We start from the raw sequence: 14,090 nt of genomic DNA, 5'->3' as shown, positions 1-14,090 counted from the left end.
CAGGATTCAGTATGAAATTTGAATCATGGATTCATCATTCATGATGTATCATGATTCATGTATATGAAAGTTGAATGTAGATTTTAGCATTAAACTGTACCAAACATAAATTTATGGACACCCCCCTAAAAAAAACCTGGAAAAAACACCTGAAAAAAAATTTGAAAAAAACTTTTAAAAAACTTTTGGAAATTTGTTTGAAACGTTTTTGAAACGTTTCAAACACGTTTCAAAAACGCGTTTCAAAAAACGTGTGGCAACTATGGTCCTAATTCCTACAACAGAAGACTCAAGGGTCAAGACTCATCATCCACCTGACACTCAGCCAAATCCATATCCTCATCTGTATCATAAGTATCCTCATCCTCATCCTCACTACTAGTGCCACTCCTAGAAGACTCCTGAAATGCATGCTCATCAGGTGGAGACGCATGCGAAGTACTGGCACCAGCTGAAGCTCCTGCCTGAGATCGTGTGCCGCGAGATAGAGCAATGATTTCCTCGTAGAGCATGGTGTATATATCCCTCTCCTCGTGTGAAATATCGGGTAGCTCATTGCACTTTGTGATGTCTATCTTGTTTGGGTTGACTTGGCCGGGCTCTATGGGGTAGTCCTTTTGCTTAAGGCTTAAGCAATCATAGATTGCAGTGGCAAAATACTAACTTCTCCAACTGTGTTGTGGACAGTCTGTTTCTCTTTTTGGTATGGAGTAAGGCCCATGTACTCTAGTGTCTCACAAGGCCTTGAGCTACAGTCCTAAGAGAGAACTCTTATAGCTATTCGTCTCTGAAAGAAGAGAAGATAGACATCCTCAGTGCTCATATTATAAGAACATGCTTTAAATTTCTGAGCACAAACTATTGCGCCTGAGTCTTACCAAGTGAGGTGCCTCAATGCCGTATTTCTCCCACCAAGAAACTGGTTGCAACTAAGTCTCCTCTCTCTCTCTAGTGCGCGACCCAAAAACACTGCTTCGATTGCGGAATAGAAGACGTTCATCCTTTAGCTTCAGCAGCAGATCATCGTCATCTCCCACAAGCCTATCTTCTACTTCTCTGTTCACATACCATAGAGGATGAAGGATATGGGCAACAACATGGATGGGCCTGTGAAACCAATCCCAACGCTGGTTCCATATGCCTTTCAGATCTTGGACCCTTTATAAGAAAATTCAAGAGTACCAAAGTTTAGAGAGAATGAAAACATAAAGTTATAAATATTCTTTAGCTATGGGCAATTGCTAAGAATGAGTACCTGGCTGCAGACAATGCAGTACGTAGGTCAAGAGCTTCTCCTATTTTGTCCATGAATTCAATAAGAAGGCCAATAGTGCTCCCCTCCATGTCTGTCAATTGAAGAACGCTGTACATGGGGTTCATCGTCTTCACTAGGCTTGTTGCATCCTCCCACCAAGCATCTCTCATGACCATGGGATAGAAAGCATGTACCTTAGGATCATTCTTATCCTCCCATTGTTGCGACTCACGGCAAACAACTCTATGCGGCAAGCCATGTTGTACTCTGACAAGCCTCTCCAATACTATGAACATATACGCAAACCTTGTCTTCGAAGGGTTTAGAAGCTCAAGGTCACTATTTGCGTGAAATGTTTCACTATTGAAAAGAAACGGTGCTGAAACGATTTATTTTGGAACAAAACGTTTCAACACCAGGTAGGTGGACAGTGAAACGTTGGACTGAAATTATTATTTACATAAAATGTGAAGGTATTGGCCAATAGTTATAAGATGATATTAGCGTATTTATCATCAGTAAACAAAGAAGACAAACAAAAGAGAAGAGAAAAGAATAAATAGAATGAAAGAAGGAAAGAGAAAGAATTATAATAGATAAAAACCACACAAAAACACCACCTTTTTTCCCACATGAAACGATATGGTTTCAATGTGCACATGAAACGTTTCAACGCTGAAACGTGAAACAAGTTTCAAAGCCACCGAAACGAGTTTCATGGTGACCGTGCTTGTACATGCTTAAAACCTTGGGTCTCTTGCAGACAAAATTGACCATGCTTGATGCTGCAGAGAAAATATGAGACACCCAAGGTAGCTTCCCCACATCCTCAATCATGAGGTCCAGGCTATGCGTGGCACAAGGTGTCCAAACTATTGTGGAGAACTCCTCCTCAAGCATCCTTCCCATGGCCACATGTGTCATGTGCACAGTGTGTATCTACCGTGTGCTATACGTATGCAAGACTAGTTTCGAGGCTTCGGGAAGCTTGGAACTAGGCAGGCTGATTGACGAGCTGAGTTAGGGAAATACTAACGGGCGGGCACCCAAGTATGGACGGGCGGGCGGCCAAGTGTGGATGCCGGATGATCGGCCAAGAGCCTATAAAAGGGTGGCCAAGGTTAGTTATTGTATTATAGAGATTCTCGCGAGTTTGTGAGAGCTCTATGGTCTTGGAGCTTGGATCTAGTGCAGACGTGCACCTGCTTTGTGCAGCCGAGGCCGACAGCAGTCTCGAGGCCCGCGAGGACAGCTTTGTGGCGGTATGGGACGTCGCGAGGAGGAGATTGGTCGGTACGTCATCCTAGTTAGCTCAGCTCGTGGCACGGAGGGGACAGCCAAGACTGTGGGCTCGCCCACGGCTGTCATGGTTGGGAGGTGAGTCAGGCCTGCACCCCCCTTGCTTGTTTGTTTGTTCGTTTGTTTGCAGGATTCGAGTTTCGAACCAAGATTGATCATGAGGGGATCCGTGGGGATTCGACAGTGGTATCAGAGCAAAATCTTTTTGACGATTTTCTGTCAAAATCAGATTTCCAAGAGTTCAAAGTAGCTCTCGAAGCTTCTTCGACGAAATGTCAGGCACAAATCGCAGCCCAGATGCAAGCTTAGCAGAACTCCATCGCTCTATTGACCACTACCCTCTCTACTTTCTCGGGTATGGATACCTTGGCTTCAGCTTTAGGTCCCAACATTACTCGGGAACCGTTCAGAGGTGAGCAAAAGCAGCGCACCAAGGAGACAGTGGACACTTGGCTACATAAGTGGCAAGTTCACTTTCAGGTTCATCCATATGATGATGGAAAGAAGATCCAATTAGCAGCAGGTTTCCTGTCCGGCAAAGCTTTGCTTTGGTGGTAGGAACTCAACCCTAAGCCAACGACTTGAGCACAATTTGAAGATATCTTCAAGAAAGAATTCCTCAAGAAAGAGAATGATTACGATGTTGTTGCCCGGTTTTCAGCTTTGACCATGACCTCGCAGCACCTCACTTATGAGGTCTACCTCCCAAAGTTTCGTGACTTGCAGATGAAAGCTACAAAGATGGATCCCACTACTCTTTTGGGGTTTTTCGTAGCTGGTTTACCAGACTCGTACCGATTACAGATTAAAAATAACAAATGTAAAACTTTGGACGAGGCCATTCATTCAGGTCGTATCTATGATGATACGATGGTCTCTTCCAAGTCGAAACCCGTTACCGAGCAGGGGAACAAGCATAAAAGAAATTTCTCCGCACCTATGGCTAACACGACTGAAGGCAAGTCTTCAGACCAACCTTCGAAGAATTCAAGTTCGACACCAGCGAAGAAGAAACGACTCTTTAGGGCTTTAAATTTTAAAGCTCAAGAAGGAAGGACGTTGTTTTATGTGCGAAGAAAAAGGACACATGCGTAACAAGTGTCCGAAGCAAAAGGGTACCAAGTCAAACGCAGGACCCAAGCCAAAGGCAGCTAACCAGTTGTCTTTGACAGGTAAGTCAATTACTGCACTTTCTCCCTCTAGTACTTGTTCTGATTGTCTGTTCAATTCTAAGGTATTTGGCATGCATGATCTTCTCCGAGTTTATGGAGAAGTGAATGGCCATAAAATTCACATTCTTTTAGACCCTGGCAGTTCGCATAATTTTGTTAACTACAAACTTGTGCAGAAATTGAGTCTTGATACGACACTTAGCGACCATATCTATGAGGTACGCCTACCTGCGGGAAGGCAAGTTTGGGATCGCAAGGTGGAGATGCTTCCAATCCAGATTCAGGACTACAAAGATACTCTGGAATGCTATGTTATGCATCTGGAAAATGTAGACTTGTTATTAGGGATTGAGTGGTTTAAGACTCTTGATGCCAGATAGATTGGTCTAGTGATATTTTTTCTTTTCAGCATAGGGACACCAAGTATAGTATTTTAGGTGATTGTATTCATCCCTCTCAGGGACCTCTTGTAAAATTGATTTTGGAAATATAATGGATTCTTCTTTGTATACTGCTTTCCATTGTGTATTGATTCCACTTTCTTCTTTTCTCATCCCTTACATGGATGTAAATGAATTAAGTGTGTTTGGAAGCAAAGAATTACAGAAGATACTTGATTCGTTTCAAGATGTATTTCCTAAGGAACTGCCATCAGGTTTACCACCTGAACGGGCAGTAGATCATCGTATTGACTTGATCCCTGGTGCTCATCCTGTGAGTATTCTACCTTATAGGATGAGCCAAGGTGAGGAAGATGAGTTGGCTAAACTACTCGAAGATTATTTGAGGATGAGTCAAATCCGTCGAAGTAAATCACCTTGGGGTGCACCTGTGTTGCTTAGGAGAAAGAAGGACAATACTTGGAGAATGTGTATAGATTACAAGAGATTGAACAAGCTGACCATTAAGAACCGTTATCCTCTCCCTAGATCAGATGACCTGATTAACCGGTTAGCAGGAGCGAAATATTTCACGAAGATAGATTTACGTACTGGCTATCACCAGATACGTATTCATGAAAGGCATGTCGAGAGAACCGCCTTTCGGACTAGGTATGGCCATTACGAGTTTCTCGTATTACCTTTTGGGTTAACCAATACTCCAGCCACTTTCCAGCAAATGATGAACGATCTTTTTCGTGAACATTTGGAAAAATTTGTGGTGGTGTTCCTGGATGATGTTTTGATATATAGTCGTACTCTTGAAGATCATGTCAGACACCTCACGATTGTCTTATCTATTTTGAGACAGAATCGACTATATGCTAAGTTGAGTAAATGTGAGTTCTTTATGACCGACATCATTTACTTGGGACACAAGATCACTAGAGATGGGTTGAGCATTGACTATGACCGAGTTCAGAAGGTTCTGGACTGGCCTATACCACGAACAGTGAAACAACTTCGTTCTTTTCTTGGTTTTGTTGTTTTTCTTCGGAAATTTGTACGGGAGTACTCTCAGCTCACACTACCGATGATCGACTTATTGAAAGGTCGTGGACGTAAGTCAAATCAGCCTATCACTTGGAATAACGATTTGGATATGGCCTTCAGACTTTTGAAAGATAAAGTCAAGGAAGCACCTATCTTAGCATTGCTTGATTCTAGTCGGCCTTATGTTCTTGAAACTGATGCCAGTGACTATGCTATCGGGGCTGCTTTATTTCAAGATGGTAGACCGGTTGCTTTTGAAAGTAAAAAGCTAGACGACACTCAATCTCGCTGGCCAACCCTTGAGAAGGAGCTTTATGCTGTGATTTATGCTCTCAAGGTTTGGAGACATTATTTATATGGCTCCAAGTTTGTGGTATTGACTGATGATTGGTATTGACTGATCATCAGTCAATCAAGTATGTGTGTGATGCGGATGATTTGAGAGGCAGGAAAGCTCGTTGGACAGAGTTAATGCAAGATTTTGATTTTGAGATCCGTTATCGGAAAGGGTCCATGAATAGTATTGCAGATCCGCTTAGTCGAATTAGAGAGGTGAATACTTTGTCGTTCACCGAGATTTCTGCTGACTTATTTCAGTCATTGAGAGGGCTTTGCAGGACTGATAGTTATTTTGGTCCATTTTGGCAGAAGATCCAGGACGGGAGCTCATTGTTTTATCAAGACTTGATGATTGAGCAGTCTACTATTCAGGCTGCAGGAGGCCAGTGGATGATTCGGAATGGTTTGCTATTCCGTAATGACAAAATTTGTGTACCACAGATCCCGTACGTTAGGTCCAAGATTCTTAAGGATTGTCACGACGCCCCTTTCTGCTGGACACCCTGGGGTACACAGGACACTATCATTAGTGAAACACACTTTTTATTGGTCGAAGATGAAAGGGTATGTAGAAGATTATGTTCTCAAGTGTCAAATTTGTCGGGCAATTAAAGCTGAACGCTTTAGACAGGCTAGGTTGTTGCATCCTTTGCAAATCCCAGGTAATAAATGGAAAAGTATTTCCATGGATTTTATTACCGGATTGCCAAGAACACATCAAGGCCACGATTCTATTTGGGTTGTGGTAGATCGCTTGACAAAAATGGCTAGATTTTTACCGACCCGGAAGACTATTACAGCTACGCAATTAGCTCGGCAGTTTATCGAGCAATTGTTTAGACTGTACGGGTTACCGCAGGACATAGACAGTGATAGGGACTCTAAGTTTACGAGTGATTTTTGGAAACTTATTTTTGAGAAGTTGGAAACAACTTTGAATTTGAGTTTCTCAGATCATCCTCAATCTGATGGCCAGACTGAAAGAGTGAATCAGATTTTGGAGGATATGCTTCGAGCATATGTATCCAAAAGACAGAGTTCATGGGAGGATTATCTTCCTATGTTAGAATTTGCATATAACAGTACTAAGCATACGAGTACAGGGTTTAGTCCTTTCATGCTTATGTATGGTTTTAAACCAAGATCACCTGTTACAGTAGGATTCTTAGGACTTCAGCATGATGCAGCACATAATTTTTGCAAGATATGCAGGAAATGTTACAAGTTGCGAAGGAATCTATTAGAAGTGCTCAAGACCGAGACAGGTTTTATTCTAATAGACATCGTTCACCTAGAGAGTTCTCTGAAGGAACGTATGTGTATTTGCGAGTTCCGAAAGATTCCGAGACTTTACGGACAGGTAGATCTCCGAAATTATCCCCTAGATACTGTGGACCATTTCGTGTTACACGACGGATTGGTTCAGTTGCATATGAATTGGATTTGCCTTCTCATGTGAGTTCATCTTGTATTTCATGTCAGTAGACTTAAGGAAGTACTGGGTGGAGCAGATCAGTTAGTTACTCCTCAAGAAATTATAGATGTCGAGGACACGACATCGCATGAACTTGAAAGGATTCTTGGATTTCGTGAACGAAGATTGCGTAATACGCTTATCACGGAATACAAGATCAAGTGGAAGGATCGTGTTGAGGAGGACGCTACATGGGAGACATTGACTACTCTTCAGAGAGATTACCTTGGCTTTTTAGTGAGCTCAGGAGTGAGCTCTTAGAGGAAGGGGAGTATGTCATGTGCACAGTGTGTATCTACCGTGTGCTATACGCATGCAAGACTAGTTTCGAGGCTTGGGGAAGCTTGGAACTAGGCAGGCTGATTGACGAGTTGAGTTAGGGAAATACTAACGGGCGGGCACCCAAGTATGGACGGGCGGGCGGCCAAGTGTGGACGCTCCCCCTTGCTTGTTTGTTTGTTCGTTTGTTTGCAGGATTTGAGTTTCGAACCAAGATCGATCACGAGGGGATCCGTGGGGATTTGACAACATAGTTTGACTCATTATCTGTAATGACCTGCACGATGTTGGTTGCACCTATTTCATTGATTGCCAGGCGTAAGTGAGACCATATAAATGCACCTGTAACCACAATGATGCATCTATGGCATGGAGAAACATGGTTCCTTTGCAAGAAGAAACCAAAATATTGTATACATGCCTCTTTCTCATATCTGACCATCCATCGCAAAGCAAGGTACATCCATACTTCTCCCATGTTGCCTTCAAAGGCTCCAACTCTCTTGTCAAAGCTTCCTTCTCATAGCGAAGCACCTTGGTGCGCAATGTCTCATAGTTCGGACTCTCCCACTCACACCCGATGCGAGAGATGGCACGCATGGCTGACTTCCAGCGAGGAGTAGAGCTCCTTACAACCATTACTTCGCTTTTTTGGGCAGAGTGTCTTGATAAGTCGTAATACAATAGATGGTTCATATGCTTCTTGCCTTTTTGAGTGTTTCTCCTCGTGCTTTCATCCCAATGTGGTCTTCATGGGATCTATTTCGTCCCTCACAATATTTCATTGCTCTGCTAACAGGTGGCCTCTGGACGATTTGGTGTCACACCGACTTTTCTTGTTAATGCTGATCAATTGGAAATAAAAATAGCTCAAGGGGCTAAACCAGGTGAAGGGGGCCAGCTTCCAGGGAAGAAAGTAAGCGCCTACATTGCAAAGCTTAGAAACTCGAAGCCTGGTGTACCTTTGATATCTCCTCCACCTCATCATGACATCTATTCTATTGAAGACCTTGCACAGTTGATCTTTGACCTTCATCAGGTATATGGTTGAATCATGTCACCATGATTGGTTACAAAAATTACTAGTCAGAGAATGAGACAAAGAAGTGTTACGCTTTGCTAAGACATTTGTGCTTACTCCTTGATAGGTCAATCCAAATGCTAAAGTTTCAGTGAAGCTCGTTGCTGAAGCTGGGATAGGCACAGTTGCATCTGGTGTTGCCAAGGGTAATGCAGATGTTATACAGGTTCCTTCTATCTGCCTCAGGCTTATATGTCTCTGCTTGCAACACTTTGACCATCTCATGATCAATATAACACAAGCTTTTGTCGTGATTATGAGTTCTTGGTTGTAACAAATCAAACACCGTGATCCTACTAGGAAAAGGGGTCTTGCAGTGTTACTGTTTCGTGGGCTAATATTTTCTCAATTCTCTGTATTAACATTATTTAGATATCTGGACATGATGGTGGCACTGGTGCGAGTCCTGTTAGTTCAATAAAACATGCAGGTGGTCCATGGGAACTCGGTCTAACTGAGTCACATCAGGTAGTAAATATAGGGCTTTTGATATTTTCATAAGATAGCATAAGTTGTCCAAGTGGATTTTCATAAGATAGCATGAATTGTCAAAGTGGGTGTTCATACTACTGAATTTTACAGACGTTGATCAATAACGGACTCCGGGAAAGGGTTGTTTTAAGAGTGGATGGTGGATTCAAAAGTGGTGTCGATGTTATGATGGCCGCAGCTATGGGAGCTGATGAATATGGATTTGGCTCAGTTGCTATGATAGCAACTGGGTGCGTGATGGCACGTATCTGTCACACAAACAATTGTCCTGTAGGTGTTGCAAGCCAGGTGAGGTGCACATCATTTTTTCTTACTCAATAAAACATTTTAGTCATCTCTTTATCGTGTATTATTTTGTATAATTAGTGTTGAATGTTATTTTGTCTAATTTGATGGCTTTAATAACTGGCAGAGGGAGGAGCTTCGAGCAAGATTTCCTGGTGTTCCTGGCGATCTTGTGAACTATTTCTTGTATGTTGCAGAAGAGGTAGATTCTTGCTTGCACAGTTGCCTGCTTTATTAGTCCTGACAGGATTCTCAATGAGATAAACACGATATGTCAATCATGCCATGCATTTTGTGTTGAATCTAGGGTTTGGCCTTGCAAAGATGAAGCTAGGGTTTGTGGAGGTAGTAGAAGAAAGATTGAGAAAGAAAGAAACTTTTATTAACGTCTTCAAAAGACCACTAGGGTCTATGAGGCAAAAAAAGGTGTTACAAAGTATCCAAATGTTACACTGATCCTGGTAAAACAGAAAAATAAAACACACGACTACATCTTTTTAGATTGAATTTACACAATATGATAAAAGACAACTACACACAATTCATTATGCAAATGATTACATATATAGCCTTGGGCTCATATCTACTCAATCCTTTCATCCAATATCATATTGCCAAGTTATCTAGTCCTCCATCACTTAGAGAATTGCTTTATACTAAGTTCACAACCTTTGATATTCGACACTCTCCCCCAATTCGAAGAGGTGAAGAGCTGAGAATTTTACAAGTGATCTCAGCTGCACGGCCTCCTAAATCCATAAGGGCCTACAAAATATCTTGGCCTGTGAACATCCATGATACCAGCACCTCAAGGAGATTACACAAGAAGCTCTCTAAGTAAAATTCTGAAGGCACATGGACAAGTGACTCACTTGCCATTTGCATCAATTTTGGGAAGACGGAAAGCTAAAATATGATAAAAATTTCAAGTCATTGAAGTTGGCACACTTGGAACACCCTCTGAAGGACAAAGCTTGTGTAGATGACGAGCTGATGATAGTGATTGCTTCCACCACTGCCATTGAAGCACATCTTGATGAAGAAAACATCTCCGCCACTGTCAATGATGATGCCATTTTATGGATAAAGACCTCCAAATTGTGTGAAAAGGCCCAAACCCAGTTTCTCCGGGTGAGCAGGCCCTGTTGAAGCTCTTTTACACCACCCCTTAAGGACTTAATCACTTCTCAGCTACTCAATGGCACTGCCAGATGTGCCGACTACTTGTTGGTCGTTGTTGACTCTGCTGAGGAATGAGGGCTTTGCTAGATCTGCAGACGAGATCCGCTCTCATGCAAGACTAGCACGACTACTTGCGCAGTAGCCCGGTGCTCATTGCCCTATCCCACACATAGTCACAGGAAATGTTTCAAGGTTTTTTTCCATTCGAGGTTTTTCAGGTTTTGTTTGGAAAGGTTTTGTCCCACGCTTAAGAAACCGTGAGGTTTCAAAAAATCAATAATTTATGGAGTATAAATACTTAAAGAACTTATAGTAGCCATCTTAAAACATAGTGTAATGATGAAAAAATGGTCTCTTTTCACACATCTTGGGGAACCATCCTTAATTTGGTGAGGCATTATGGCATTTTTGCTTGATTAGATGCCAGAAGTGGTTCAATCAGGGATTCTTAAGAAATTGAAGAAGAGAAAGCAGAAATTGGGAAAGATTAAAGACATGACGGAAGGAGGAGTAGAGGTGAAAGAAGTAGAAGAAGATGGAAAGGTAAGGAGGGAGGTAGGGGAAGAAGAGGGAAGGAAGGTGATGAGGGGGATATGGAAGAAAAAAAAATAAAAAAATCCCAGATAAATCGCGATTGGGTAATGAAACCTGAAATGGGAGTGAAATTGCCGTACTGGAGAGGTTTCGAGGTTTTTAAAAACCGTTTCTTCAAGCTAGAAACAGGTTTTTTTGTTATTAAAAAAAAAAGTTTCTCAAAGTTAAAAGTTCCTATATTTTGGAACTTTAGCAATGCAAATTTATATAGAAAAAAATCCGAAACCTTGGCGTTTCTTAGCTAAAGGCCGAAAGGTTTTGCCCTGAAACCTCAAAAACCCCCAAACGTTTCTGGTGACTATGGTGTGTGTGTGTGATTCCAAGGCTGTCTTACAACCACTCCATTATCATGCCACTAACGGCATCATCATGGACAAAGATCCGAGCATACACTTTAGGCTTTGATCCTTGCCTTATGACCTGGATGCCAGTTTTTTCAGATGTGAATGTTTCTCTTTCACTCTGTACTCAGTATTGTTAATTAAAAACTCCAAATTCAGGCGTCACCTTCTTTGGTGTCAGGTGAGAGGTATCCTTGCCCAACTGGGATATGAGAAGCTCGATGATGTGATCGGCAGAATTGAGCTTATCAAACCAAGAAGCATCTCTGTTCTTAAGACACAGCATCTTGATCTGAGCTCTGTGCTTTCTGTAAGTTGGACACTTGGGCAGATTATCAAGATTTTCTGTGGCAATTCTCACTTTCCCATGTGTAGAGGCTTAGAATGGTAATCTCTTGATAACTTACATGTTTACTTTGGTTGTGGATCCATGAAGAGTGTTGGATTACCCAAGTGGAGTAGCACAAAGATACGGAACCAAGAAGTTCACAAGAATGGACCAGTGCTTGATGATGTGTTACTTGCAGATCCAGAGGTGAGTTGAGCATGTAGGTGGTCAATTTCGTTTGTTTTGTATGGAAACAACTTGATTGGCAAGATTCTTCACAGTATTTCCATGATAACAACAGATTGCAGACGCGATAGCAGAAGAAAAAAGCATAAAGAAAACTGTGAGAATATTTAATGTGGATAGGGCAGTTTGTGGAAGAGTTGCAGGTACTATAGCAAAGAAGTATGGTGATACAGGCTTTGCAGGACAGCTCGACATAAAGTAAGTGGATTCAGGGTTCGGGTCAAGGAGTATGACTGTTGAATGTCGCAACATTTTCAGGGCCTATCTAATTCTTGGTTGGATATTGTTAGGTTTATTGGAAGTGCTGGACAGTCTTTTGGTTGTTTCCTGACACCTGGCATGAATATCAGGCTTGTTGGAGAGGCCAATGATTATGTTGGCAAGGTATTTTCCACGTCGTGTTTTTTCGTCAATTATACATAATTAGCATCTTTTGAAACAGTCCTGCAATTGTTTCTGTTTTGTTTGAGCTTTGCAGGGAATGGCTGGAGGAGAGATTGTCATTGTTCCACCCGAGAACGCCGGGTTCTGTCCAGAAGATAGCACTATTGTAGGAAATACTTGCCTATATGGGGCCACTGGTGGGCAAGTCTTTGTGAGTGGAAAGGCTGGTGAACGCTTTGCTGTACGCAACTCTTTGGCTGAAGCAGTTGTTGAAGGAACTGGAGATCATTGCTGTGAATACATGACTGGTGGTTGCATTGTGGTGCTTGGCAAGTACGTGGAATCTAGCAATCCTGTCGTTTTGAAGACCCTGCTTCGTGAGGTGGATCAATTTTCTCTGTTTGGTTAATGTTGATCTTTCTTCTGCAGGGTCGGGCGGAATGTGGGAGCAGGAATGACTGGTGGTTTAGCTTACCTCCTTGATGAAGATAACACTCTGCTACCGAAGGTCAGCTTATCGGACTTTTGCCCTTGGTAAACTTGAGCATATAAGTAAAGTTACCGACTGGACTGTGTGATCATATTTTCTTGTATACTTTATTTAGGTAAACAAGGAAATTGTTAGGATGCAACGTGTAAATGCTCCTGTGGGACAGCAGCAATTGAAGGGCCTGATACAGGCCCATGTGGTATATTACGTAACCTGAAAAGACTACAATTTGGGATTTTTACAATTAAAGACTCTTTTAGTTTCTACAATGACACTTTCATCTACAGGATAAGACTGGCAGTACCAATGGCCAGGAGGTGTTGAAGAACTGGGATAAGTTTCTGCCGATGTTTTGGCAACTTGTGCCTCCAAGTGAGGAAGACACTCCAGAAGCAAACGCAAGCTATGGCGATCAACCTTTACCAGAACTTGCGACTTTCTCTTCTTGATTGCAAAACAGCAGCAGAGCCATGGAAGTTCTTACCTAACATGTACAGGACCAGAGGGTGGATTGTGTACATATGATGGGGTGTCAATGCTCCTCTGTAATAATGATGAGATGGTATACAAGATCAAACCTGGGCTCCATGCCAGCAAGGGGTGGCGGTCTCAAGAAGGCAAGGTGTACAGAGTGAGGTCCCAGAAAACATCCATTTGTTAAGAAAAGGCTCATGAAATAAAGTGCGTGTTGGAGTTGCAGTTTGACTGCCGATTGTTATCTGTCTTCACCGACCCCTGCCTGGAAATTTTTTTATTGATTGATGGAAGGCTGGTGTAAGAGTATTTTTAAGCAGAGCTGTACTGAGACAACTGGTCGTAATCCTTGCCTTAATGGACCCCCTCATGTAATCTAATAAAACATTGACTGGTTCCAGAGACTGGGATTCTTTGGGCTTTCTATGCATTGAACTCTCACACGTATGTTTGCTTTGAAAAGAAGTTGAAGTTGGTAAATTACAACTGATTCAGGAGGTTGGTGGTGGGTGTGAATATGTTATGTGTGTCTTGTACTCTGTACTCGTGAAGCCTTGCAAAGAAGCAATGATCGTGTGGTTGGTATCTCTTTTTATCATGCGTACATACAGCTTCCACCTCTGGTCTCGTCCCATGTGTGGAGACAAGTGTGTAAAAGAGACATCATCAATGCATTTAATAAATGATCCACCTAGTATGTTGTCATCTCATTAAATCCCGCTTTTGGTTGTGACTTGATGTCCAAAGTTGGTATTTATAACTTTGCCTCTGTGGTGCCATGTATTCAAAATGTGCCACTGCATCCATGGAAAGCCCATGAAATGCTGCTTGTCGACCTGCCACATGAAGGTAAAGCAGGCGTTCATGATACCCCTAGTCTTTTCTAGGCTTTGTCCCATTTGATGCATTTTTTGAATGTGTGCCCTTGTGGTTGGTCATTGA

At 42.3% G+C, this 14,090-nt stretch overlaps 1 protein-coding gene across 1 annotated transcript in view; it reads left to right on the top strand.

The window, feature by feature from the left end:
- LOC147632963 (ferredoxin-dependent glutamate synthase, chloroplastic-like) overlaps positions 1–13,628 on the top strand; it is a 93,365-nt gene extending 79,737 nt beyond the window's left edge. Inside the window, exons 21-33 of the mRNA XM_086805963.1 lie at positions 8,051–8,290; positions 8,400–8,498; positions 8,705–8,800; positions 8,915–9,112; positions 9,237–9,311; positions 11,408–11,536; positions 11,663–11,761; positions 11,856–11,998; positions 12,091–12,184; positions 12,279–12,517; positions 12,614–12,692; positions 12,790–12,873; positions 12,962–13,628. Coding sequence (XP_086662089.1) covers positions 8,051–8,290; positions 8,400–8,498; positions 8,705–8,800; positions 8,915–9,112; positions 9,237–9,311; positions 11,408–11,536; positions 11,663–11,761; positions 11,856–11,998; positions 12,091–12,184; positions 12,279–12,517; positions 12,614–12,692; positions 12,790–12,873; positions 12,962–13,123 — 1,737 coding nt within the window. The 3' untranslated portion in view covers positions 13,124–13,628. The remainder of the gene's footprint in view (positions 1–8,050; positions 8,291–8,399; positions 8,499–8,704; positions 8,801–8,914; positions 9,113–9,236; positions 9,312–11,407; positions 11,537–11,662; positions 11,762–11,855; positions 11,999–12,090; positions 12,185–12,278; positions 12,518–12,613; positions 12,693–12,789; positions 12,874–12,961) is intronic.
- The last annotated feature ends 462 nt before the right edge of the window (positions 13,629–14,090 follow it).

Source organism: Cibotium barometz, chromosome 12 (assembly GCF_041138505.1).
Source record: "Cibotium barometz isolate CiBa-2024 chromosome 12, ASM4113850v1, whole genome shotgun sequence".
In the NCBI taxonomy this organism is placed as follows: Eukaryota; Viridiplantae; Streptophyta; class Polypodiopsida; order Cyatheales; family Cibotiaceae; genus Cibotium; species Cibotium barometz.
Note: the sequence above shows the minus strand (reverse complement) of the source record. Positions and strands in the feature narration are given on the sequence as shown.